General features: G+C 37.0%; 2 protein-coding genes and 1 long non-coding RNA gene across 5 annotated transcripts; 2 read left to right on the top strand and 1 right to left on the bottom strand.

The window, feature by feature from the left end:
- Nucleotides 1–6933: 6933 nt before the first annotated feature.
- Nucleotides 6934–11668, top strand: MYBR6 (telomere repeat-binding factor 1-like). Of its 3 annotated transcripts, none has more exons than XM_029093253.2 (8): nucleotides 6934–7171; nucleotides 7317–7371; nucleotides 7913–8095; nucleotides 8213–8436; nucleotides 9098–9182; nucleotides 9461–9544; nucleotides 10220–10562; nucleotides 11218–11402. In XM_029093253.2, the coding sequence occupies exons 3-8, from the start codon at nucleotides 7946–7948 to the stop codon at nucleotides 11229–11231; spliced, it is 900 nt and encodes a 299-aa protein (XP_028949086.2). In that variant the 5' UTR covers nucleotides 6934–7171; nucleotides 7317–7371; nucleotides 7913–7945; the 3' UTR covers nucleotides 11232–11402.
- A 2549-nt stretch (nucleotides 11669–14217) lies between these two features.
- On the bottom strand, nucleotides 14218–16944 carry LOC103404297 (ADP-ribosylation factor-like protein 8a). The gene is made up of 6 exons (XM_008343191.4): nucleotides 16705–16944; nucleotides 15486–15567; nucleotides 15342–15374; nucleotides 15105–15226; nucleotides 14629–14790; nucleotides 14218–14530 (listed from the first exon to the last, which is right to left on the bottom strand). The coding sequence occupies exons 1-6, from the start codon at nucleotides 16740–16742 to the stop codon at nucleotides 14413–14415; spliced, it is 555 nt and encodes a 184-aa protein (XP_008341413.3). The 5' UTR covers nucleotides 16743–16944; the 3' UTR covers nucleotides 14218–14412.
- Nucleotides 16945–21341: 4397 nt separating this feature from the next.
- LOC139192055 (uncharacterized) lies at nucleotides 21342–21833 on the top strand. Its single transcript, XR_011575832.1, has 3 exons — nucleotides 21342–21447; nucleotides 21552–21609; nucleotides 21774–21833. It is a non-coding gene; the product is annotated as an uncharacterized lncRNA (long non-coding RNA).
- The last annotated feature ends 5793 nt before the right edge of the window (nucleotides 21834–27626 follow it).

Genomic DNA, 27626 nt, shown 5'->3' with positions numbered 1-27626 from the left:
CGTTAAGTAAAAACTATACGTCTTTTGGACGCAAATAGAAGAGCTCACAAGGGTATGATCAGCCCAAGATGGGTGCCTCGTTAAAACCTAGTTAGGTAGCAAAAACCCAGTGGAAAAAATGCTCCTAATCGTAGGGAAAAATAGTACATTAAGATTGAGTATATTTCTGGATACTCCCCTTGAGTTTGAAATAACTTCCAAATGAGAACTACAAGCATTGCATATGATAGTTAGGCATACCAATTCCTCGGACAAGCTTCTGGAAGGTTGACTTCGGCAGTGACGTCATGTAGAGGTCAGCAAGGTTGTCTGGGATCGGTTTGCATGACTTCAATCTCGTGATGCTTTGCTGATGTAGATGTAGACGCAATATATCTTGGTGTTGACTTTGTTGATGTATCATGGTTTGGTAGGGTTGATACATGCGGCATAATCTTCATGGATCGTCGTTGGGACTCAACGATGGATAAAAACACAGCACGTACTTCAAATAAGCTCAACAAGAACTCCTAACCACGTATCACTTGTGGCATAGTGAAGTAAGGTGAGTCTTGGAACAATTCGAAGATTTCACAACTAAGGTTATATCATGGACCTCCAAGATATTGCGATATCCCTAACGGTAAAGACATAACAATTTAGGGATTTTGCCTTATGCGGGTTTGATAAGTAACCTGTGTCAGTATAACAACAAGACAAGCATCATTTCAAGGATCAGGGAGGTTGGATCCCCTTAAGATGCGTTGGGATTTGCCCATGTAGTACCTTCAAGGTACGTCTTTAATACCAATTCAGTGGATGCATGTAGGCGCAGTGTTACATCTTTACCAAGATCAACAGCGAAAGAGATGTCCTGTCTTAATACAATGAGCTAAGTATAACGAAGCGCAAAGTTAAACTTAGATATGGAATTTCAGATTCTATAACCTCTTCAAGGGTCTCATTTGCATATAACGTATGAACGATCATAGGTATACTCAAAGGTAACACATTCAAGGTCTAGTTCAACTGGTAAACCAAAATACCGTCAGAACAATGCTTGAACTTCAGGTCAAAGCATAAACGAGTTTTCCCAAGATCCTTCATCTCAAATTCCATCTCCAGGTGCGAGGCAGTTTTCTCAAGCTCTTCCAAAGTCTTAGTGAGATTCGTGTCAGCGACATAAATTGTAACTCTAGCAATTTGGAATAAGACTTCATAGTTTAACACGCAATGACATAATTCATATCCTTGACTGATCAAATAATCACTTAGACGGGTATACCACATTTATCGGATTGTAAGTGAACGCCTCAAACAAGTTAAGAGGGTGTTCCATGGTTTTGGAACTATTTGAACCAGTCCAAGTAATTCTTCGGGAACTTACATGTAAATCTCCGTATCTATATCCCCATGGAGAAAACATTAACCACATTCATAATGCTGCTATCAATCACAGGACGTTTTGAGAGAAACCTTGTGCCGTAAGACGTATATCATATTGCACTATTTCATTCATCTCAATACGCTTTCTTTTCCACTTGTAACATAACAGGGTTATCTTGGGCAGTGTAGGGACAACAGGTCCAATACACACTTTGGTAAGGAATTTGACCCGGATTGTAATTTCAGTTGTCCAATCAGTTTTACGTTGTCACTTAATCAACGGAACACGATTCGATATCGTCGCTTTTCATTTATGTCGGTAGCTACCATATAAATGAAAACATCATCGATGATAATCTCATTTCAATTCCATTTAGCTCATCCAAACTAGTATACTAGACCAAGAACTTTAAGTCTCATGAGAGATCCAGATTAATCTCATAAGATGAAAATGATTTGAGATAACGATCGAGTTTAGATTCATTTTTGTGCTGTATCTTCCTCTTCTAGGGAAGTGAATCCTACGAATCGAATGATCTGTCGTGCTCCAGTCCAAGACAAATTGATTGGTTATCCGCTGATGTACCAGACCGTCCAACAGGGGTATCCAAACCGTCCAACAGGGACGACACACCCTCCAGGGATGTTGACTCGACGTCCGTTAAGTACGTTTATCCTTGCAGGCATATTTGCAGCTGGTATATGATCTCGTCACTTTAGCTAGATCAGAGGAATGCGTTTAGAGCAACATTCTAAAATCTAGAATTTATCGCACTTGCTTATCACACTTGTGTGATATGGGGATCGAGATGAGACATAGTGGGCAACGTCCATGCAAATTTCACGCCGTTCACCAGGAACGTTGACGTTCTTATCTCCCCCAACGGCGAGAAGACTGTCTCATTAAAGTGACAACCCGCAATTGAGCGGTAAAGAGATCGTATGCAAGGGCTCAAAGAGAGCTAATGTGAAGGAGAATCATGATCGACAAAAGATACACATCCTTCTTTGAGAACCCATATTGGTACGTTGCAGCGGCACAACTTGGCACATGTAATGCTCACCCAAATGCATAAATACGAAAATCGTCAGGTTCGTACCCAGTAACCAACTGTAACGTCATATAGGTTGGGTGGCAATGAGCCTCAAGGTGGACCAACATAACGGCGTACAAGGATTGCATAGCCCTAGGCAGAAACCGAAAACTTGGTACGTTTACCAAAATTCGGGCGATCATTTAAATTGCGCTTTATGATCACTAGGCGAGGCTCTTTGAGGTGAACATGGGAATTCAATGTTCAATTATAAACCCCAAATACATGCAATACTTTATCGAAAACCGTCGATATAAGCTCTCCGGCATTATCCAGTCTCCTAGACCTTAAGGGATAAGTAGGGTGGTGAACCCTTAATCGGCCATGAGGTTTAGCAGCAATGTGTGTGGACAAACATGTGACCAGTTTGTTGATTCATCAACCAAAACCATAAGTATTTATATGGTCCTCATTTTGGTTGGATTAGTCCACATATATTCCCTTGAATCTACTGTGAAAAAAAGGGTGATTTCGTATCTTTGCTAGGGATGATTGAGAAATCAAATTTCCCAAAATGAGTGGGTTTTGGTAAAGTGTGCTTGTAGGCACAAGATCCTTACTTCGGGTAAGGAGATGCGTCGTAGCATCATTGTGCGACCTAAGTGTCTGAAAAGGTTATGCCAAAACAAGTAAACTGCTCAATCACCAAGCTCCAAGCTGGCCACATGTGGCGTGTTTCCAGTTGGGAGACAATCCATTGGCCCCAAATCAAAGCTTCAGGCTCATTTTTTGCGGTGGTGCAAAGATATTTCACTCATTTTCTTCAGTGGTTCATTTATGATCATTGTCATCTCAAATATCCTTAAAAACTCAAGGTCAGGGAGAATTTAAGGTCCCTTAAATGGTGATTCAGTACCATTCATACAACGAGAAGCGTGCCAATGCTCTTAATCAGGTTGGCTAGACCTGAAGTTGTTGTTAGAGATGTGATTTAGGTGTAAAGTTAGTGTGCGTAGTACGCATTCATCCAGACAACTAACTTTCCCACATTCATATCTAATCACGTGTTTAAGTAAATCGGTCACATGTATTAAGAAACATGATTCAATTAATTCATATTCGAAGACAATATCAATAAGATTATCCATAAGTAAAACATACACTAAACGTGAATCCAAGAACATGGAAAAATGTTCACAAAGGAAATGGTTTACTAAGGGGATTCGGCCAACAAGGCCATCCATGTCAAAATTCTGCTTTTCCAACGATGTTTGGTGGAGCAAAATTAGTCTCACGTAATGACTACTAGAATGGTACTCCTTAACAACATTGGTAGAGGCACGAACAGGTGCATAACCAATGGTCTATTCCATCGAGATTGAAATAGATTCTGCATGGTTAAGGTTCGGGAATATTTTCCCTTATTCTTGAAGTTTTAGGTCTTAGGTACCAAGGATCATGCTTAGGGCATGATGCCACATCTTGGTAGGCCATGATTCTACCATATGTTGTAAAACGAAACTCGAAATTGGATTGTGAGAGAATATGCCATTCGGTAGGCTTTGACCAAACTAGGTCGAGCTATTCGGTAAACTCCAGTCGAACTGAGTCCATACCGTTCTCTCATGTTTGTGGTAGTAATCAGATCCGAGAATTTGGTAAACTTTCGCTATCTACACTGCTGTTTCAGGGGCGAGTTAGAATCAAGGAAGGATGAGAAAAGTATTCTCCAGTCAAAATTCGATCAGATTTATAAACTTCAGAATTGTACTCATTCATGGATGTAATCATGATGTGCTTCAGGCAATGTCTTTCATGATTAGACAGTTTGTAAGAGCGAGCCAAAGAGCCATGGAATCCTCGATCGGGAGGTATTTCTATTTGTAATGCTTTGAGCATAAGTCTTCGAATGAAGATCATGGTGGAGGCTTATTCATCTCTTCCATGCCATTGTTGGCTTCAATGGTTTCTCAGCTTCTTAATAGTCAAGTGGAGATTCACGTCTTGTACCCCACATAAAGTGGTTTCTCTTAGAAAACGTCCAAATCAGGAAAATCAAACTTGTGACGGTTCGACAATCCACTGAATTGGAAGGAACAAGATTGTGATTAGTGATATGAGAATGAATCATCCATAAGCATCAAAGTTAGAACATTCGAGTTCTAAGACATGGTTTTCATGAAAAACGTCGGGTTTTCATGAGTGTATTGTTTTATGAAAACTTCGAGTTTCAAAGGCACTAAATTTGAAACTACAGGTCCAATTTAGTTTATGAACGTTTAGTTCATAAAAGAGAGGTTCCTGCAAGAACACAGAATGCAATATACAACTAAGTGTAGTGGATTTGGGTTGCTTCAAGAACTCAAGTGTGAGTGCTTCGGGACTACGAAAGTATGTCAAAAGTTCAAAGAAAAGAAATAAATTATTGAATCGTTAATGTCCAAAAGTGATCTTCAGGTCAATAATTTTGGATTAATTATCAGATTAATGGACTGCAAGTCACTTTTAATTAATTCAATAGATTGGGACCATTCGGGATTGATCGTAGAAGCAAAAATAAAATTTGTGTAAGGCTGCAAGCTACACAAATAAATTAGGCCTATATTGGGCTCGGGTAGGCTGCAACTGGGTAGCCCCATAACAAGCAAAGCAAGTCAGCATGCTTGCTGTGATGTCACAGGCCACGGGAATAAGGCTGCAAAATAGCCCAACATAAATGCAGGCCAACGGGTCAGGGAAAAGGGGGTTAGAGCCCAGCGGCCTACTCGTTGGCTTTGGGCTAACTGGTGAAAGGAGCCCAGCTTCCGCTGGCTTCTGGTTGACGCTGGAGTAGGCCTAGTCAGCGCCAAGCTTCGAGCTTTGGGCCAAGAGGAATGATTGTTGTAGGCTGGCCAAAGGCTGCAAGCCTTCAATAAGGAACCCAGGCGCATGCCTAGTTCACACACACATGCAGCAAGCCCAAAGGCTGCTGCCTCACAGGTCCAGTGCCCAAGCCTTGAGATGCAGGCTTGGTTTAGGTTGGCGTGGCTACGGGCCGCAGCTCAACTGAAAAATTTTCCCAAAATTTAATTGTTTTCTTTTCGAAATTCCTAGGGTTTGAAAACCCCTAATTGCTTCTAATTTCTTTCGATTATTTGACTCACAAATTCCACATAGCAAAAATTGCGTAATGCATGAAACAAATATATGGAACATTTACAATATATATATCGGAAGGTAAATATAAATATAGGGGGTTCATGCATCATGGGGAATGTTTTCATACTTCATGGTCATTTCAAATATCTTACTTTATTTTAAGCGTACCTGATTGGCAGAAAACAACAAAAGCCTTTGAATTTGTAGAAGATCCTTTGCAGAAAGCCGGAATTGCATCTCCAATGCATTGTATCACGTTCAAAAAAAAAAAAAAATTGAATCAATAGCATGTAGATCAATTCAATAAAATAATAAATTAATCATAAAAAGAATGATTAAAACGTAATACTCCCCTGATTGAAGAATAAACTCTCTTTAGCACAGCGTCAAGAGCGTGTTGATAACGTTTTGTAAGTATAATTTACTGAATAATTATGGAGGCCATAGAGAAAGAAAAAAGTGCGGCAATAGAGAAGAAGAAGAGAGAGATGTGTAATTGTGGGTGTGTTCTATTCCATCCTATTGTGCCTTTATTTATAGTAGTAGGGAAGATTAATTCCTTACCCTTTAAGATTACACCATTTAATAGGTAATCTACTCCTAATAGGAATATAAGAGATATTTCAAGATATAATAGGATTTACACAATCATATTCCTAATCCAATAGGACTGCAAAATTATCATTTTTTTTCCTAATATATGAGTATTTTAGGCCAAACTCCATTATTTACTAGCCCAAAATGGCATGTTAGGGTTTTAGATATTTTCTGTTGTTATTTCTTTAATTTATTTTTTATTTGTACTCCTAGAAAAACGAGAGCAAAGAGGCAATATATATGGGTGCTAAGTTTGTAACTTTTCATATTATCAAATTAATAAATTTTAAGGTTTTTTTGTTTCTTGGTGAATTCCAAATTGGTAATGGATTCTAACTTAAGGTTAATTCATACAATTTCTCTATTGCTATCTCATTAATTTGTGGATTCTTTCGCTGCAATGTTGTTTATACATCTAACCCGCCATCTTTCTTCCCTTCTTCTTTATTTCTCATTTCTACATTTTTTTCTCATATTTAAGCACAAAAAATAAAAATAAAAATAAAAAAATCACCAATAGACTGTAATTTTTGTAGGAATACAAAAGTTTGGTTCAAATAAAAAATTTTCAAAAGCAAGTCCTCTTCGTTAACTTCCAAGAGTTTGTAAAGGTAATCCAAAAAAACAAAAAAGTTATTCGAAAAACAAGGGGAGAGAATAAAAGAAAAGAAAATACACAGAAAAACTATAGGGGTGGAAGTGTAAAAGTGTTCAAAGGAGGGGTTCTAACACAATTTTAAGAAACCGAAGACCTCTGTAGGCATTTGGCATTAACCATTTGGGGGGTCCCATCTCCCTCAGGCCCGTCTGTCCGTCTCTCAAAAGGAAAGGCGGAGCGGCACAAAAACAAATCCAATGGAAGAATTTCAATCTCAACAAATTCAACAAACACTTGAACACCAATAGTCCATAAAAATTAATCCGAAACATTTCATATAAATTTCGTAAAATTCTCAGATTCTTCAAATTTCGGATTATCCAATCGATCTCTCAGCTGCCCACATTTTCGTCAGCTTCTCAGTGATTTCTCCGATCCGGTAATCCTTTGCTTCCCACCTCTCTCTTTTGTCTGTTCATTTTTTTTGCCGGCGAATAGCCGGAATTTCAATTTTTAAAAACCTCGTTCTTATTTTATTGAGATAATTATGCGAGTTAGATTCTTGGGTTTTTTTGTGTGTGCAGGAATTGCCGACATGCATTGCCATTTGATTCAATTGATGTGAATTTTCTTAGTTGGGTGAGCGAGTTGGAATTCAAGCTCTTGTAAAAGTTCAGAATTTGAGTGGGATTTTGACAGAAATAAGAGAAAAAATGATAAATTATTAAGCTTTTAATTGAAATTGTATTAAACCCAATTGGAAGATTTTTTATACAGTTAATTGTAATTAGAGGCCAGAATTTCTTGGCACTATCTGAGTTAAACCCCGTTTCTAAATCAAGGCAATGCATCTGTTTTTTTTTTTTTTTTTTTTTTTTTTTGTGTTTGATACTACACTTTTTGAATTCGAGGTCCCGAGTTCAATATCCCCTCTCCCAATATCGTTTGTATAAAAAAATAATTAAAAGTAATGGAGTATATAATTTAGTGGATGAGTTAAATTCAAGGTAATCTACAAAGAGGCTTTAAGTTTCACATTAGGTATTTTTGCTATTCAGAATTATAGTAATCTATGGTAGTTTGTTGGTATTGTAAGTTCCTATCTAGTGGTTGACGCTTTTTATTACTCAGAATTGGATAATCCATGAAGTTCTGAGAAGTGCAGAATTTGATTTGGCAGATTTCGTTCTGGGAGGGTTCTGGATTTCGGTTAATGGGTGCTCCTAAGCAGAAGTGGACCGCCGAAGAAGAAGCAGCCCTTAAAGCTGGAGTACTTAAACACGGGGCAGGAAAATGGCGCACAATACTGACAGATCAAGAATTCAATACTATCTTACATCTGCGTTCAAATGTTGATCTCAAGGTATCCATTTTTCAAACGTTAGCTTCATGGGTACTGTCAAACTACTACAGAAAAAAAAAAAGATGAAGTATAACCTCTGGACATCATATCTGATTTCGTAGCTGTTTCCTTGGATAGGACAAGTGGAGAAATATAAATGTGACCGCAATATGGGGTTCTAGACAGAAGGCTAAGCTTGCACTTAAAAGGAACTTACCAACTCCTAAACACGAGAACAACCCTTTGGCCGTGAGCACTGTAATCCAAAGTCATGAAGAAGTTGTTGACGCTAAGCCTCTTGCCATTTCTGGTGGAAAGTCGCAGACTATTGAATCAAAAGATTCAAAACAACCAATTGCCAGGTTAGATCTTCACCGCTTACATGGATATTGACGGTACTTTCATTCTCTGTCAAGAACTGGATCTGAAAAATCTCAATCTAATGGGTTAACAGTCAAATAACTGGGTAGCACTAAGGATCAACAGTACCTGTTATTTTCTCCCTCATCTCATTATCTTATTTCCATAAAATCTCGTACTCATGAATATTGTCATCGCAAAGCAGATGGCATGTAAATGTTATTGACAGTCTGCACAAAAGAATTTTATCACTGCATCTATAATATTTTGTCTTTAGGGGTCCTGTGATGGGTATGAACAGTCGTGTGCAATTTATAATTACCATTTTTCTCATTCCTTTTTCCGTTCATGTTTAGTCTCTATACACTGACTTTGTATTTCCTGAACAGTTGAATATGAATTCTGTATGTAAGCATAACTGTAAAGGTCACTTTAACTGAAGACTCTTGATATGGTTGGTATATGAGGATGGTTACGTTTACTAATTTGCGAGGCAGTTTTATGAGATCCTCCTACATTTACAAAAATATTTCCTGAGAAGACTTCACATCTCATCCTTACTTTAAAATGGCAAAAGAAAACATTGTAAGCATGCCATTCTATCATATTTTTGTTGACGTGGTTATTGACTAGCTCTATGGAAACTTCTCTGGTTGGTTTTAGGTTGGATCACCTTATATTAGAGGCTATTACAAATTTGAAGGAGCCAGGGGGATCTGACAGAGCTGCAATTGCTATGCACATAGAGGTATATATATTGTGGGTCTTTCATTCATAGTTTTGGAAACCTGCCTCATACAAAAATTTCAGAAATCTTTCAGGTTTAAGTAATAAATACTTGACAAGTCAAACTAAAGTACGTATTTCTGCTGTTTTTGGACGCAAATGAGGAGAAAAGAGAGTGCATGCTTTCCTCGTATTTTCTGTTTATGTATCATTTCACTGCAATCTCATGTTTCCTCAATCTCATCTACTAATACTTGATCTTTTAGAGGAATTTTGACGTTCTCAATTTTCATTTTGTAGGAGCAATATTGGGCACCACCAAAACTTAAAAAGTTACTGTCATCAAAATTAAAGAATATGACAGCCACTGGAAAGCTGATTAAGGTAATTAAGCTCTCAATTTTGGTATTTTAGAGCACAATTATTGTAGTATGTGTGCACTAAGATCTCATTTATCTGATTGATGTAAGAAGAAACCTTGGCCTGTAAGCCTGAAAAAGCTTCAGTATGTGTGCACTGAAGCTCTTGTAGTATGTGATGCATGAGTCTTTAGTGACGATGATTTAGATTCGAGCACGAATCCTTTCCAACCAGGGGAGTTTGATGAGTAGCATCTACAAGGCTCTCCAAGAGTATGAGTAGCATCTACAAGGCTCTCCAAGAGTACTTGGGCTCTTTATCCAATTAGGCTAGAGTTCTAGTTTATTTGGGAATCAGCCATTTAATATTTTGTCATGTTTCCCTTTATGTTTTATGTAGCCCTAATAGGATTATTATTGATTAAGTCTTAGTTGGAATAGGATTAATTACGCAAGTTTTGGTAGTTTGTAAACAAGGATAAGGAATGGTAGTTGAGGTAGGACAGGATTTGGGCAATAGGGTTTAGTTGATAGGACTCATAACCATGGATTTGTTTGATTAGGACTTAAATATTGGTATGGATAATAAGCTACTTCCCGTTGGAGAAGAAGTTTGTAATATGGAACATACATTCTTAATGAAAATACAAATATTATGTGATTATATCTCAGGAATTTTGTTTTATGGTCTGTGTTGCAGGTCAAGCATAGATACAGAATTCCATTAAGTTCAGCTACTTCTGAAAAAAGAAGAAGCTCTTCAGCGTTGCTCTTGGAAGGAAAGCAGAAGGATTCATTGAGAAAAGATAAGAGTGACGTCAACATCCTTACTAAATCCCAAGTAGATGCAGATTTAACCAAGATGAGAAGCATGACTGCACAAGAGGCTGCTGCTGCTGCTGCACAGGCGGTAGCAGAAGCAGAGGCTGCCATTGCAGCAGCTGAGGAAGCAGCAAGGGAGGCGGAGGCTGCAGAAGCTGAAGCAGAAGCAGCACAAGTTTTTGCCAAAGCAGCAATGAAAGCATTGAAATGTAGAAAACTTGGTAAAGTTCTCTTAAGCAATTTCGCATCATGAGTTGACGTTTAACATAAATTGTTTGTAGACTGAGAAATTCCCTTGTAGGATACTACTTTGCATCCCTTTAACTTTTGAATTTTGAGAGCTTGGCCAATATTTGGATAAATGCCATCCCTACTGAAAGGTCGCAGTTTCTCTATTTACTAGCCCTGCTGATGTTACTACCGCCTGAATTCTTGTCAAGTTACTGAAAGGTCACAGTTTTATCCATGAGCTCGTGCAGCTGAATATTTTTCCTTCACTATAATAGCATTAATGTATAGTGATTTGCAAATTTTAGTTTTTTTTAGGCTAAAATAAATGATTCGTGATTTCTCGCTCTGAGGTTATATATATATCATGCAAAGGATTCAACAAGTAAGAAGATATATTTTGGTCAAACTAATCTAGTACTCCTATCCAGGCCTTTTATGTATTTCTTTGCAATTTTTTTTTTTTGCAGACCTTGACATGAAACTCACACATGGGTAACTCATTCTTGAGCAAGAACCATGCGCGTGGGATGATGATACGCTGGGGCAGCGATGTCTTCATGTGTCTGTAGTGTAAATAGGTTGGGATTGTATATTTGGAACGTGGGAGCTTCGTTTCTGAACTTTCTTTCTTCTCTCTTTTTACAGGTATCATTTTGTAAGGAGCTTACAGGTTTTCTGATTCTGAGAGTTAAACGATGAGTAAACACTAGCTAAGCGAAGAGTTTTTTCATGCCAAGGTAGATAAATGATGCCGCATTTGCGGTTGTTGCTGTTGTATAAGTGCATGGGAAAATTACGATTCTTAGAAAATGCGATGTGCTTAATTGAAATGTGAGATGTTTGTGTCTCTGAAGGGATCTGGTTCAAAGGAAGGTCTAGACTTACTTCTGTCCTTGTTGAAGGGGGAAGAGTATCCCAACCCTTTTCCTTCTTTCCTTCCAAGCTTCCAGTTGCCGCTGTTGTATAAGTGCATCTGAAACATATCGATCCGTCCTAAGACCTAACATGTCGCATTTGCAGTTGTCGCTGTTGTATAAGCTTCCAGTGTTTCATTTTGCCCTTAGTCATGAGAATCAACTCCATTTATTGGCGTTTCAATTTCCTCATCGACTTCTGAGTTTTCTCCATCTTCATCTGAAATGTAATCCAATGACCTAACTGTGTCGACATCTCTCCTGGTGCGAGTCTAACCAACAGAAAACTCATCCGAAGGAACATCACTACTCTCTTACCAACAAGATGATCCCTCCCAAAAGTAGTATTGTCCAAGGATGATGTATCTGTGGCTCCACTGCCAAAAGTGCTGGAACTTGATAAGCCTCTTGATCCAAGGTCCCAAAGGATTGCACGTTGGGTCCGGAAAGCGAGTGCATTCCGGGGTTGTTTCCGAACATGGGTCGTTGCTGCCAGACATGGTGCACAACACTGACGTTGTTTGGAAGGACTATGGTGGCAAATATGATGACTTGGTTGTTTTCGTAAGCCGCGGAGACATCGTACAAGGGGAAGCTGAGATTCCCTTTTTCCAAATGAATCCCGTAACTTTTAATTGGTGAAGAATGTACAGTCATAGTTCCATCGGTTCTTTTGCAAGCGATAATAGCTTGTGAACCTACCATGCCGGTAGACGTAGGGTTTGTGGCCCATGCAGCCCATCTCGAGTCACTCACCACAGATTGTGTGAATGCAATGTCGACAGTGGCTGTCGACGGCTAATAATTCCAGTAGATCTTGTGCATGGCGGTTGTGCGGCAGCTGATGAGAAGACGGAAGTAAACAGTAGGCAAATAACAAAGAGAGACTTGGAAAGTTCCATATATGAGCGTTCGAGTATAAAATTGATTGTTTGTCGTGGTTCAATATATATATATATATATATAGCTAATGACATGATCTCATAATCCAATATGGAGTAGAACTGCTGGTTGCTTGGGATCCAAGCCTCTTTTAATGGCCTGTTTAGTATCTTATTTGAAAAAATTTCATTATTTCTCGAAACATTTTTTGAAAAAAAAAATTCTTTAAGATTCAAAAACTTGTTTGGTATAAAATTTAAAATTTTAAGAGAGAGGATCGGAGGAGAGAGAGAGAGAGAAAACCGAGAGAATAAAGAAAGTAGATTGGAGGAGAGAAAAAAAGGAGCAGAGATAGAGATATAGAGGAAGAGAGAGAGAGAAAAAAAAAGAAAGAATGAGGTTTAAGTTTGAAAAACTCTACTCACTTTTTGTGTTTTTAGAAAATGGGCTATACTTTTAAGTTAGTCTTGAGTCAAGTTTTTTAAAATAATCATACCAAACAATTTTTTAAGGCCAAAAAACTTGAAAATTATTTTTGAGTTAAAAAAGTTAGATTCAAGTAAAGTACCAAACATATCCTAAATATATGCTGGTTTCCTAATTAGTTCAATTTCAATTCTCATTAATTAAGGATAATTACACGAGTTAAAAAGTGAATTACATAAAGAGAATTTTAGGGTTTTTTTTTAAATTAAATTTTAATAATATAAGGGGGAGAGGGACAGTTCGAAACCGTTACAATAATTTAGGGGAGGTAGAGTTTCGAACCCGGGCATGGATAGAAACCCAACACTGTATCCACTAGGATATTTGACACATGCAATTTTAGGATCATAACCTACATTCTGAATCACTGAAATTGAATATATAGTTGGTTTCCGGTGTGATTTTTCCAATTCTAAAGGAAGAACGCCCGAGGTGGTATCCGAAGACGAAGATAGTTGGAGGAAATTGAAATCGAGTGATACCAATTAACATCGGATCAGCTATCTATAAACCAATCTCAGGGATTAACAACATCCATCTAGATACAAAAAGTGTTTCGTTCTCAAACTCAATCGACAGACTGATCTGTCTGCTCAACTGCGCTCCGCTACTAACTTGATGCATGATCTCGGCTAGGTGGTTAAATGAACAAAACATAACAGTTTTCTTGTAAGTGATACTAATTGCAGTAAGATAGACACACAGATAAATGGGTCGAAAAGAAATGCTGCCAACTCAAACTCACCAAACCACTCATGATTTATCAGGTAACGAAACATCATGTCTGTTGGCCTTTGCTACATTTGTTTGTCAAGGATTTCCATGTGACAAATCAAAGCGAGTGCAAATATTAAGGCTGTTCAACGATTGGATTTCAACTTTATTGCATCAAAGTGGTGGAGATGAGTGTTGTCCTTGCATCAGAGCGTGGGTTTGAACCCCGTCGACTCCATAATCTAACATCTAATTTAACAAATCTATCGTTTGAGGGACCAAAAAAAAAAACCTTCATTTCTTTCCCCTGATTTCCTTCTCTTTTTGCTGCTACTTTGGCAGCAGCATCTTTCCCTTCTAGCCTAGACAGTGATGTCTGGCATTCATCTCTTCCGGCAGCCAATATACCTTTCCCATCAACAGCAACAGAAGATGTCGTTTAAAACGTTATGGTGAGATGAGTTCACCGCGTCATGGGAAGGAAAACGTCTCTTATTATAATTCACCTTGAAATGAAAAACATAATCGTCTTATTATTGATGGAAATCTGCAGTTAACTTTTCCGCATGGAGAAAAATACTGGTCTCCAAAACCTCCGTGAATTCGTACAATTGGATGTAGGCAGATGTGTCGGGGAGGAAAGGGAGACTTAGAGCACCAGAACAACCCCAGAACGTCTCCAATTAGAAGAAATGATACAGTAGAATACAGTACAACAACAAATAATCAGCAACCAAGTTAATCAGACAAGTCAATCCCAAACGCCAACACAAAGAATCCTTTAATAAAAATTATATCACACAAAAAAAAAAAAAAAACAAAAGCAGAGGAGCAAAACCCTCTCTCAGCTTTTTGATTTGGAATGCTTTACAAGCCAATCGATAACTGAATCGATGTTCGTTGAGTTCTTGCATGAGATCATGAAGCAACAAACTTCTCTGTCTGTAATCGACTTGAGTCCCCTGCACCAGCACAATGCCAAGATCAGTACCAAAACAACACGTTTTTTTTTCCTCTCTTTTTTGATAAGTTTCAATAATAAAAGCACAATTGGATATACATTTCATCAGTCAATGCCTGTTTACTGAGAGCTCCCGGCTTGTCAATCTTGTTTCCAAGGACCAGTAGTGGGATCCCGCTTAGTGAGTTTTTGCTCAGCAAATCATGAAGCTCACTTTTTGAGACGTTCATGTTATCTGGATCGGCAGCATCAACAACATAACTGCAGGTAAAAAACAAGTTGCACAACATTGCTTTAAGTCTTCTAATACAAGGATCAACTCAAATGAATCATTAGTCAATGTATTATTCCGAGTCTTTGATACTTGAACAATCAACACACACAGGCCATTAACCAGAACATTTGACTATCAGCTAAATATTTTTTTAAACACAAGAAAACAACTACTAAAAAATTAGTTCATTCGGCCAAAGAAAAAGTTTTTAAGTTTGGGGACGCAGTTCCTAAAACTAAAATTTATACTTACAGAGTTCTCTAAAAGTAAAGTCATTTGAGATGGGAAATGGGTTACATACACTATAGCAGAAACAGCACGACAGTATCGCTCCCACATGCTGCGGAACCTGGGTTGACCTCCAAGATCCCACAACTTTATTGTAACATTCCCTTTGGTTACCTTCTTCATATTGAATCCTACCTGAAAATTGAATCAGATGCCTACATTGTCACTAGAAATTATTTCACTCACTAGAAAGACAATGGATCATGGAAGCTCTTCGTAAAAGGTACAAACATTTGAAAACATAACTTACCGTAGGAATCATGTCCTCACTGTATCCGCCCGTCTAAGCACAAAAATAAATAAATAAATAAATAAAGTTTTCAACACATCAGCAAAACAAGTAGACAAAAAGGAAAGAAACATCAAATACAAATGATCGCACTGATTTACTTACTGCAACAACATTTACAAGAGAAGTCTTTCCAGCATTCTGAAGTCCTATCAAAGATAGTTCCATTTCCTGCTTGAAAAAGAGGCTGTAATCACATGACGATAACATAAGCACAGGCAGTGTGAACTGACGTAGAGGTCAAATAAAAAATTTTAAATATAGCACACATATTTATGCCCGAAATTTGGCCATAAACACCCAAAGATTCTAAATGCAATCCCCACAATCAAAAGAATAAAAGGGAAAAATAGCTCTCCGAAAAAGTTAGTTCCATCTGCAGTTATAAATTCATAGGTATTTCACAGTTGCTTAGGTTCATTATCTATTTTTCATTCAATGCCTCAATAGAAGCCATGACTGCAGAGTATTATGTACACAACTTTCCCGTTTGAAAGACGCATAAATCACTAACATAACTTCAAAATTTGACAAAGATCGAAATTACAAATACATACAATTTGGTATACAGTGATATTATTCAAAACACGTTCTATCACTAAATCTAAAAATTTCCGAACTTCTATTATTTTACAACATCAGGAATCCACATTCTCATTTCCCTTTACCAATCCTTAAGCAACTATAACAATTGAATTGTCTCAATGCAAAAGAAGCAAAAGAACATTAACAAAATCTCCAACAGCCACCATGACATTCCACAAAGCACTGTGCAAATTTCAGTTCAGCAATCCAACACAAGGCAAAAACAACCAAAATAAGCAACAATATATATATATATATATATGTGTGTGTGTGTGTGTGTGTGTATCTCAACAAATAAGCAGGAAACATTGCTAGCCAGAAGGCACAAAGCAATCAATCTAGAGTATAGTGTGCCAGACTTAAATTCACCCATCAGGGAAAATATAGCAACAGAAAAAAAAAGTTTGGAACAAAACGAAATCTTCAAAAGCAAAAGAAAACAATTTTGAGGTTCTTTCTTTTGGGTTTTCTTTTCCATCGTCTTTTTATGAAACCCAAAAAGCAACCTATGCATTTAAACCTTACAAACCAACAAATTCAAATCAAAATCCCACTCAAAATTTTGTTACTTTCAAACCCAAAACACAAGCAAAATCTTTCAACCAAGTCCCTGTAAATTCCGTGCATGTAAAAAACCAATAGAAAAATCTAAATTCCAGAAACAAATGTATCAAAACTGGATCATACAACAACCCCAACAAATTGAAAACCGAAACGAGAGAGAGAGAGAGGAGCTAACCTGCGGAGCCAATTGAGAAAAGCTTCCCACAAACCCATTGACAAATTTTGATTTCTCTGCGCTTAGAGAGAGAGAGAGAGAGAGAGAGAGAGAGAGAGCAAGAGATCTGTAAAGACACAGTCACTCTGCCTCCCTCCAAATCGAGGCTTTAGCTTCTTCGCCTTCCTTCTTCTTCTACCAATACCACTCCTTCTCCATAAATACGAATTATTTCGTTTTTGTTTGTTTTTGATCTGAAGGATTCTATGCAATCGCTGAATAATTGCCTTGTCTAATGTCCTGTAAAATCCTAACCGTCCACGAGTATAGTGGGACCCTGTGATTTGAACGGTTGAGATTAGTTTTAAACCAAACCAATCGCTGGCCGCACGTTCCGTTAACGAGGATCAATCAGATGAAACTCTACTGTTTCGGGAAGGTTGCTATGGTAATCTTAGCAGTTGTGAGTGACATTACCGACCAATGATAAGCTGGCATAGTTTGACGTGGCAAGAAACCATTGGTTGAGTGGCCGTGAGTGTGGAGAGTGCTTGTAGAGTTTATCAACCCTTTGTGCATCAAGCCTGATGTCCACGAAGTTTCGGGTGGCAGAGACAGATGACTAGGAGCCCACCCATTGAGTTGTCTTGTTTGTTTGTGTGCGTGTGTGTTTTATTTTATTTTTTATTTTTTTGTAATAAATTATACAAAATTTCTTCAATTGTGGATCGCACTATAATTTGATACTTTTTGTTTTAAACGTTACAATATTATACCTTACATTATGTTTGGATGAGGGAAATAAACATGAAATTTTGGTAAAAGTCAGAATTTTTAAATTGACAGACACAAATTCTCTTGTTTGAATTCATAAACATATAAATTTAGAATTTCCGCGTGGAAAAAAAACTTGGAATTTGGGATCTCCAAATCCCAAGTTCAAATTCCATGTAAATAGGTGTCATTTCTCAATTTCTATGATTGAGAATTTAAAAATAACAAATTCCGTATTCAATTCCATTGTTCTTTTACGTTAACCAAACAAGAAAATTTACAAATTCTAGAAAATAAAATCTCGTCATTTTAATTTCCGTCATTTTTCATTTCCTTAGTAATCTTAAATTTCTTTATCCAAACGTAGTGTTAATTTATGAATTTGTTTTAATGTCAACCCCTGTTAATTGATCATTCAAATTGACAATTAAGCAATGACGTAACAAATGCAAAGTCTATATTATTCTGATATGAAAGATCATGTAGATAAAATGTAAAATTATTAAATAAACCAATTTTGAAAAAATAATTTTTATGCCAAAAAATTAAATAAAAAAAGTGGGGCTCACCCCACTCCAACCAAACCATCCATCCTTTCTTCCCCTTCCATCCTCTCTTTTCCTTCCTTCACCACCAAAAGCCAAGGTTCTAAAATAAGCTAGATGCTAATTGGGTCGCGGGCTCGAGACTAGTGCCTAGACGGATTAGACGAATTTAAGTAAATCTATTATATTTTGCGTAAATAAGTGTCTCTTTACACCTAAAATGAATATAATTACATCATAAACTACAAAATAGAATGACATATGTATTATGAAGTATTAGAACATAATGAAAACATGGGAAACAAGCATATAATGTGTGTTCATTTAAGTATTCTACAAGTCTCTTACAATTTATTAAAAAAAATACAAAATGAAAGTTATCTATATTCTGTCTAAGTGAGTTGCAACCTAGGCGGGTGCCAAGGTGGGTTTGAGTAGGCTAGGCGGTCTAGGCAGGGGCCTCAATAGGTCTAGATGCCATTTCTTAATTTTTCAAAGTCTAGGCATTAATTGGGGCAGTAGCCAGCTGCCTATCACCTAGGCGTGACCTTAGTGACACTAGTTTGAGATTTTTAGAACAGTGCCAAAAGTATAGCTCTGCACCTCCTCTGACACCCCTCATCTTCTTGCATTTTTGTTCATCCTTTGGTGTTGTCGACAAAGGTTTTGCCATCTTCACCCTTCTTCCCCCTCCATTCATAAGTCCCTGCCACACCCCACCCATCCTCTTCCTTCCACCTCACTTCTCTCTCTCACTATGCCTGCACCTCGAACTACCATCCCACCCCAATGAATCATCGTCCAAACTGAAGCTAGATCCACCGTCCTGGCGACTTCAATCTTGGAAGGCTGACAACAATGGTGCTTTGGAAACAGATGGACCTGTCAAAGCAAAAATTTGAAATCGTTGCGTTTTATTTTTTTTAATTTGAAATTGGAGCAAAAAATTTGAATATGAATTGTGGGTTTTAGTTGTAATTGGAAATGCAGAAGGAAGGGTGTCGGAGGAGGCACAGGGCTGTGGTTTTTGTGGTGAGGAAGGAAAGGGGACGGACGAAGGGGAATAAGGCCATCTCTAACCGAGGGCTGACCAGATGGCTCATTTTAGCCATCTGGCCTTCCAAGATATTAATATTTTAATGAACAATACAGGGCCATATTTCCACATAATTGAACATGGTAATTAATGAATAGACAAAAATGCATTCCAATATCCAAATAGGCAACTAAATTAGCAATATATTTCACAAGAGTTCAACTTAAAATAACAAGCATGTTCCATATATTGGCAACCAAAGCTAACATCTAGGAGTTCAACTGGAAATAACAATTCCTAACCCTAACAAGCTAGCATGTTCCCAAAAGGATATCCAACCACTAGCAAAATAACAGTTCCTCATAAGCTACAAATCCAATTGGGAGAAAAATATCAATTCCTAGCTAAGCAAAAAAAAACAGTTCCTGTTTGCTGCCAACATTCACAAAAAATTCCAACATAGAAAAACCCAGTTTCTTCTTGTATGGCAAGACTTTTCAATTTCTTGGTTGCCTTGTCTTTCTCTTATTCACTCCTCCAATTGTTTGAACCTCTGAATTACTTTCTAGTTATCACAATATAGGCCACAAGTTCATTTACAAACCCTAACTCAATAAAACAAGTGGAACAGTTCTTACCTTGGGTTTCCTTCCTTTCTTCCTTGGTACACCTCCTGGATTACTAGATGCTCCATGTGCAGAACTTGATGCCTAAAATAAATTAAAGGATTTCAAGATTAACAAAGTCTTAAATCAACTTAGAAATCATATAACTTTATAAAGGGTTATATTTCACCTCTTATCTTGTAGAAAGATGCATGTGATGAGTCCTGGTATTGTGGCCCTCTTTTTTACAAATTCCATATTTAAGGGGTCCCTTGATCTTTCCTTGGGCAAGCTCTTTGTTTCTCTTCTTCTTGAGTTGTCTAATGTATAGATAAGGCTGGATAGGTGGATTTTTAGCGACCTCCCACATCAACATCCTATTCATTGGCTGGATCAAATGTCCAAATATTTTCAAATATATGACCTTAGAATAACAAACATCTACGTAGTCTTCTAGCTTCTCCTTCTTGTAATTAATGGCAACAATGGCATGGTTGCATGGAATACCGGTGAGGTCATATCTCCGACATGAACGTGTACATTCAGTCAAGTCAACAACATATTGGTCACCTTCTCTAGCATCCACTTGAAATTTAGTCCCCCTAGACTATTTAGCAATGCATCGACCACTGTCCATTTTTGCATCCTCCAACTTCTTAATCTTAGGGCACAAATCTCCATATTGTCTCACCATCAAGGAAGAAAATATCGGTAATATCGGAAATATCGGTAGTTCGAAAACACGGAAATATCGATGGAAATATCGGGATAATATCGATATCGATAAAAATTACATGGAAACCACGGAAATTGTAAGAAAAACTTGGAAATTTTTATTGAAACTTTGCAGGATGTTTATTTAGTCAATTATCTATTAGTTTATCACAAAAAATTGAAAGGAAATGCATTGCATGATGGATTTAACTGATTTAAGTTGATTATATAGCGAGCTGGCAAACATTGTGAGTGTAGAAAATATGTAGTAATTAATGAAAGAAGTTTAAACACACCATAATCATTTATATATAATTAATTAGTACAATATTGGGAGGTTTTATTTAGGATATTAAAAAAAAAAAGGAAGTGAATAAAATGATGAAGAATAATGTGCCGAATTTGACACTTTAAATTTCTTACACATAAGCATGCGTCTAGGCGTTGAAGTTCCAAATTATAGTATATCAATTAACGATTGAAAATCAATACGTTGAATAAGACTAAACTTTAATTTGGATGCTGATTATGTTTTTTCAAGTTTATATAAAGTAAAAGAATTGAATTTTGGAAGCCATGAGTGTGTCAATTGTTTTATAATTCGTCCGAATACATATATCAGGTTGCTACTCAACGTAATTTGAAAGTATATCTAGTGCAAGGACTTGTCTTTTTTTGTTGATAAGCAAAGGGTTTGTAGCTTTTTTTGCTAAGCAATAGAACATATTATGTTTGTTTAATCTTTAGGATTTGATCGTTGTCCACAAATATAGGATAGAAGGCCCCATTTTTGTTTCCTTTTTTTTTTTGCTGTTTTAATTTATTTGGGATTTTTTTTAGTCCACTAGATTCTTCTATTGCTACTCAATTCCGAGATTTGAACATGCTTTTTTGAATCGCATCATAAAGAGGTGATGAGGCTTTCAACCCATTTACAAAGGATCCTCATGCCATTGGGTATTTGAGTGGTATTTTCGTTTCTATTCTCTGTCTATTTTTATCATATATTCTTTTGTGTGATTATTTTGGAATATTTTGTATGTTGTCACCGGATCCAGCATAACAAGGTTTGTCACACTCAAAATTGCAGGTTAGTATTCATATGTAAACAAATAAACTCCATGTTTGTCTCTTTGCAAAGCAATATTGCATAAGTTTGGTTTCTCATAACTGCCCCTCATATTCATCTACCAGGCTACCACACAGGAATAAGAACTCATGAAGAGAACAAGGGCTTTAAATTTCTAAATCCGTATGGTTGGTTTCTTAAGTTATTTATTTTGGATTTTTATTTTAATATTTCTCTCTCTTTCCCACTCCTTCATTGTTTGGCTTTGATGTTGGCATAATCAATCATAATGCTACTCTCTATGTTCTTTTATTTTTTTTAATTTTTTTTATTGTTGTTCAATGCAGATTTTGGTTGGAACGCAAAGCAAGCATGCATGGACAATCATCGATAGGTTTTGATTATGATTTAATTCTTTATTGCTTTTGACTAATTTTGTGTTTTAAATGATTTAGCTAATTGTGTTTAGAGATATTATTTCTCTCTATTTTTTATAGCTAATTGTTTACATGTATTATTTCTCTATGTTTTATGTACTTTTGATATTCATACTGTTCTCAAACACAACATTAGAAAAGAAATGAGCAGTTTTGCGAGGAGAAGATAGAATTCAAAGAATTGCAATGGGTAATTCCTACAAATATATCTCAAATTTTCCTCCCGATATTTCTTGAAATTTTTTATTATTGGACAAAAAGAAGCAGGCCAGTCGTGGTTAGTCAATAGTGATTTTCCTTTTGGGATCGAATTGGGAAGGTGATTTGATGTTTAACTTTTCATTCAGATTTTGGTAAGCCTTTTCTCTTTCTAAGTTGCTGATTGTTTTCAATCTTTCTCTCATAGCCCAATGAAAATCCTCAAAATGTTGGTACTTCTTCACAATTCCTGGACAAGCATCAAACGCAAGCATCAAACGTTTTGGTTTCTGTAGTCCCACATCGCCCACGCAAGGGCAGTGAGCAAGCAAACAGGCTTATAAAAGCCACATTCCCAAGCTTGGTTTCTGTAGTCCCACATCGCCCACGCAAGGGCAGTGAGCAAGCACACATGCCTATAAAAGCCACATTCCCAAACTGAGAAAAGCATGCCTTGCTCGGCCCTTTTGGCTAAGATAAAGTGTGGTTATCTGTTGAGACTTCTCAGCATTTTTTAAATATTTTTGGGTTTTGATCGCGATATTATTGAAAATATCGCGATATTATCGATATTATCGATAATATTGCGATATTTTGACGAAACCCATTTGGATAGTTAAAAAAATATCGGACCCCCGAAAAAACGATAATATCGGCGAAATATCGCCGATATTATCGATATTTTCTTCCTTGCTCACCATAATGTCTCTTCTCATTTGAATCCTTTTCATCAACATGGTATGAAGGATCTAAAGCATGGTTACAATTGGCTTGGACCTTGCCTTCACTATCAGGGCATTGAAACTTTCACACAAGTTGTTCAGCAACATTTCACACTTAGCATGTGTTTGAAAATGAGACATACTCTAATGAATGGCAGACCTTTTCATGAGCCAATCATATGCATCTTCGTTTAAAAATTTAAACTCCTCCATGGCTCTTCTAAAGTGTGGAATTGTAATGGTTTTGGCAACAACCCATAAAGCATCATTCAATGCCTTACCCTTAAATTATTCTTTATAGTTTGTGTACAGATGCTGCACACAAAACCTGTGGTGACAATAGGGAAGAATCGTCGAGAATGCATGAATTAAACCCTTCTGCTTGTCACTAATGAATGTCCAACCATGCTGCTTTATAATCCTAATATCCTCGGCTAAAGAACCAAATCCAAGAATCTTTGTTCTCCATCTCAACAACTACATAAGCTATCACCCAAGTTTCATCATTGGGATTTAACCCCATAGCAATCAACAATTGACCCCCATACTGAGACTTCAAATGACAACCATCTAAACCAATCAAGGGTCTGTAGCCATGCTTGAAACCTTCATTGCATACACCCAAACACACATACATCCTTTGAAACTTTCCTTCATCCAACTTAATCTTCATAGTGCTCGTCGGGTTTGTCTTATTGTTTCCTCAGCAAAATCCCACATTTTTATGTATTGCTCAGCATGTTTACCCTTAATAATCTTCATAGCAGTAATCATTGCCCTATAGGCTTTCGTCTTCAAGCAATCGTGTTTCTATTCAGCTTTAATGGTGTCTATAAAAGAATCAACATGCCATGTTAGATTAAGTTGGATCCTTTCCAAGTACTGCTCAATAAGCCAAGACTATTTCGTATTCATATTCATCCATAATCTACCACATGTGTGATGATCCAAAATCTTCTTGATCTGCATGTTGTTTGAATTGCACATCTTCCCACACTTGACAAACCACAAGTAACTTTCTTTGCAAGTTGCATCAATCTTGAACTTCTCATTTCATGGAAAATGGACATCCCCATACCCATTTATCATAGAGTGCATAACTATTGCCTTTCTGAACTGTGCAACATCCTTAAATATCAACCCTAATGACAATTATGGGTTCTTCATACCAGTTTTCTCATTAAACTCAAGATACTGCTCACTGTTGCTTTAACCACTGATAGGATTTTTACTACTCATGTGAACGGGCTTAAATCTCCTATTCTACTTGCAAGAATCACAAGGTTATTGTAGTATAAACGGATCTCGCAAGGTCGTCTCCACAGGGATTATTAAATAATTCGAAACTAATTAGATTCCATTTAATTATTGTAAAGTAGAAGTTCAGGTGATTGATTTTATAACCTAATTAAAATAAAAACGAAATTAAAGAATTAAAATAAACAATCTGCAATATTAGAGCTAGAGAGAAAAAAAAAAAAAAACAGTTTTGGGAGAATCAAATTAAGAAAGCACTAGGGTTCTACCATCACCTAGCAATCCTATGAATTTTTACCAATTACTTATAATCTACACATGCCACTTTGAAGGTTAGATTTTCCTAATTCATATTCTACTTGGAACCTCTAACATAGAACTTATATCTAACATGCAACCCGTCCGGACGTTCGGATCAAATCTAAACATGAAAGACTCATTATGCTTTATGAAAATCCTTTGAAAAACCATGCAATCCTTAAGACGTGATATTCATCCTAAGAGAAATTACAATTATTAATCACAAGAAGCCAGCGTCAATTTCAGGGAACCTTCCGACCAAAATTGCATCAAATTACTTTTCTAAAGATCCTAATGGTGATCAGGCATTAGGACAATTAGATAGTTTTTATCCCGGTGATTAACAATTTAAAGTACGCATGCAATCAATCATAAGCAATTAAATAAAAATCGAATATTCATGCTAAGGCTCAAGGCTTCGCCCTAGCAAAAGAAATTAGTTCCGCATACTCATAATTGAAATCATAGAAAATATCTTCAAGAAAAGGATTGAAAGCACCTTCAAGTAAAAAGTCTCCAAACCCCTAACAATTCTCTCTGTCTCCAAAATTGCATAAAAGAAAGTGTCCTCAAATATGGTAGACGGCCCAGCAATATATCTGCTAAGCCCCCACACAAACCCTAGGAAACTAAAATTAATTCCAATAAAATAGGAAACATAACCCTAATTTAAATGGTAAAATTCGTCTAAAATCTGAACAGCCACGTTTTGGACCCATAAGTTGCTCCAAAACTGGCCCAATATAGCTGGATTTAATGTTTGGAATATTCTGAACACTTCTCCAGAAGGCTACGAACCCATCCGAGGTCATCTTGGGCTCCAAAAACGCAATTTAAGCCCAAAAACGTCATTTTCCAGCACTGCACACTGCTTCTTTCTTTTATCGCCAGAAAATAACCGTTTGATGGAAAAATCCCAAATTTTGATAAGATCAAGCTAAGTGACTCACGAACGTCCTCCAACTAGAATCACTCCAAAATTCGTCCATTTGGTCCTATTTTGCTCTAGAGGAAGTCGAAAGTCCTATATTGAAAATACAATTCAAAGTATCAAAATTCTTCCAATATATTAACCAAAATATACTAAGCTTAGGGTAAAATATATAATATAAAATCTACTCATCAACCACCATCTTCATATTCATACATACTATGAAGGCCATCTGAATTTTAATCTGGCTCACCAACAACATTTACATTAATCTCTTCTTCAAATCCTTCCCTTTGTTGCTGAGATCCCTCCCCTGATTGTGGGTTATTTTGTTCCCTAATACCAGCCAACACTGCATCCTCCTGTGCATCCACATGATCATCTACAACTTTATAAACCCTAAGTGATCTTCATCTGCAGGAAATTTTTCTTCTATAAAGTCATTGTCATTCTCATCATCTTCTTCAGCTTTTTCATCACCCACACCAGCCACTCATTCATCATCCACCCATTCATCAGGCACTCCTTCATCAGCCACCCTTTCATCAAGCACTCCTTTATCAGCCACAAAATCATCACCAACTACTTCATCACCAACCCTACCTAGTGGATCTTCAGCCGCTCCTTCAACAATTTAAGTCATATATTGGGAAGGCACACTACAATCACCACCAAGGCCACTGACTGGATATTCTATGGCTAGCTTGGCTTTTCCTCTATTCATTTGCACTGGCCTTCTTACTTGCACTAGCCTTTCCTCTACTAACTTGCACTGGTCATCCTCATCACCATTAATTTCTTCAATAACCACACTACTCTGAGCAATCGGTTCAAATGACTTGATAAACTCCATCTCTTGAAAGACACATTCTTCAGGTGTTATCTTCTCAATATACATATCAATCACAGTGTGGTTTGGCGCAAATTTGCACATGTTGATAACATTGGAATCTGTCATCAAAAGCTTTAACCCATTTCAAATTTCCATCCCTGGAATCTTATACTGGTAACTCATAAAGACATTTCCATATCCTAGTTCCTTAACCATATTGTCAACCTTGAGCAATGACATGAAATCTTTGTCACAAAAGTCAAAGAAATCCATCTTCCCTCCAACATAGAAGTTTTCACTGAGTTCTCCACCGTGATACATTTTGATTGTGAATAGTTCATTGTTCCTTGAAATTGCAGCATAAAAAACCCTATTATAAACTGATGAAACCCAAATTTCAGCATAAAAAAAAATCCTATTTTAAAGTGATGAAACCCAAAATTCAGGACCCAGGACCACAAAACAATTCACATATAAAGGCACACCACAAATGACAATGTGGTGTCCCAGATAAAGGCACAGCTAAAAGCACAAATAAAGGCATAAATAAAGCATCATACACAAAAGGCACAAATAAAGGTATAAACAAAGCACTGCCAAACTTAATAACCCACAAGTTTTTTTCTAACATGATTAAACAAAGATAAAAGTCCTCCATTAACTAGCAACACCAAACAATTTTCAGCTCCCCACCATTTTCGAACAAAGCAATTTAAAAAGGGAAGTGTTATTGGCACTCCAAAATTCTCATTTTACACTCCTCACAAGTGTATTTTTCTTTCCAAATATAGAAAGTTTGGAGTGTAGAATGAGATTTTTTGAGTGCCAATAACAATTCCCTTTAAAAATAGGAAATATAGATCTAAAATTACAAAGTACAAACAATTTTAGGTCCCCCAACATTTTTGAACGCTCAAACCATTTTCGAACAGTCCAAGCATTATCGAACAACACAAAATAAAGAAAACAAAAAACACTAACCGTATGTTGGGAATGGATCCAACATATCATCCCCCATTTCCCAAGTCATTTTTAACCTTCAAATCCTTCACTTCGAAGCACTAGATTTTCTTTGCAATCGGGGGTTGGTTGTGGATTGTGGATTGTGGATTATGGGTTGCAAGTCATGGGTTGTTATGGGTAATGGGTACGACGGTGATAGGGAATCGACGGCTAGAGAGTGATGGAAATAAGGTTTCACGACAGGATTTCGTGACGGAAGTAGGGTTCCACCAACAGGGCTAGGGTTACCAAAACTTCAAGCTTCTTGATTTTGGGCTTGGGAATGGTGTGCTAGATGATAGTGGGGTTATGTTGGTTATTGGGATGGGAATAATGGGTTAGAGATTCAATAAATTTTATAATTTTAAATTTGCCATGTTGTCAGTCCATGTGGCTCCACATGGACTATTAAATTCTATGTGTGCAAGTTTGGCGGGAGAACTGGGCCACGTGTTGGGGTCCACTACTGCCATGTCAACTCTTAATGGACCAATGGATGGAAAATGTAACGGAGGTATTAT

Source organism: Malus domestica, chromosome 15, assembly GCF_042453785.1.
Source record: "Malus domestica chromosome 15, GDT2T_hap1".
NCBI classification, from domain to species: Eukaryota; Viridiplantae; Streptophyta; class Magnoliopsida; order Rosales; family Rosaceae; genus Malus; species Malus domestica.
The sequence above is the reverse complement of the archived record's forward strand: the minus strand, read 5'-3'. Positions and strand labels throughout refer to the sequence as shown.

Excerpts from the sequence above, each read along its gene's own strand:
- MYBR6 (XM_029093252.2), top strand. The coding sequence starts at position 7,946 with ATGGGTGCTCCTAAGCAGAAGTGGACCGCCGAAGAAGAAGCAGCCCTT. Across the intron at positions 8,096-8,212 it reads GTTCAAATGTTGATCTCAAG|GACAAGTGGAGAAATATAAA; the intron begins GTATCCATTTTT and ends TTCCTTGGATAG. Across the intron at positions 9,183-9,460 it reads CAATTGCTATGCACATAGAG|GAGCAATATTGGGCACCACC; the intron begins GTATATATATTG and ends TTCATTTTGTAG.
- LOC103404297 (XM_008343191.4), bottom strand. The coding sequence starts at position 16,742 with ATGGGTTTGTGGGAAGCTTTTCTCAATTGGCTCCGCAG. Across the intron at positions 15,227-15,341 it reads GTGAGGACATGATTCCTACG|GTAGGATTCAATATGAAGAA; the intron begins GTAAGTTATGTT and ends TTCAATTTTCAG. Across the intron at positions 14,791-15,104 it reads CGTGCTGTTTCTGCTATAGT|TTATGTTGTTGATGCTGCCG; the intron begins GTATGTAACCCA and ends TTTTACCTGCAG.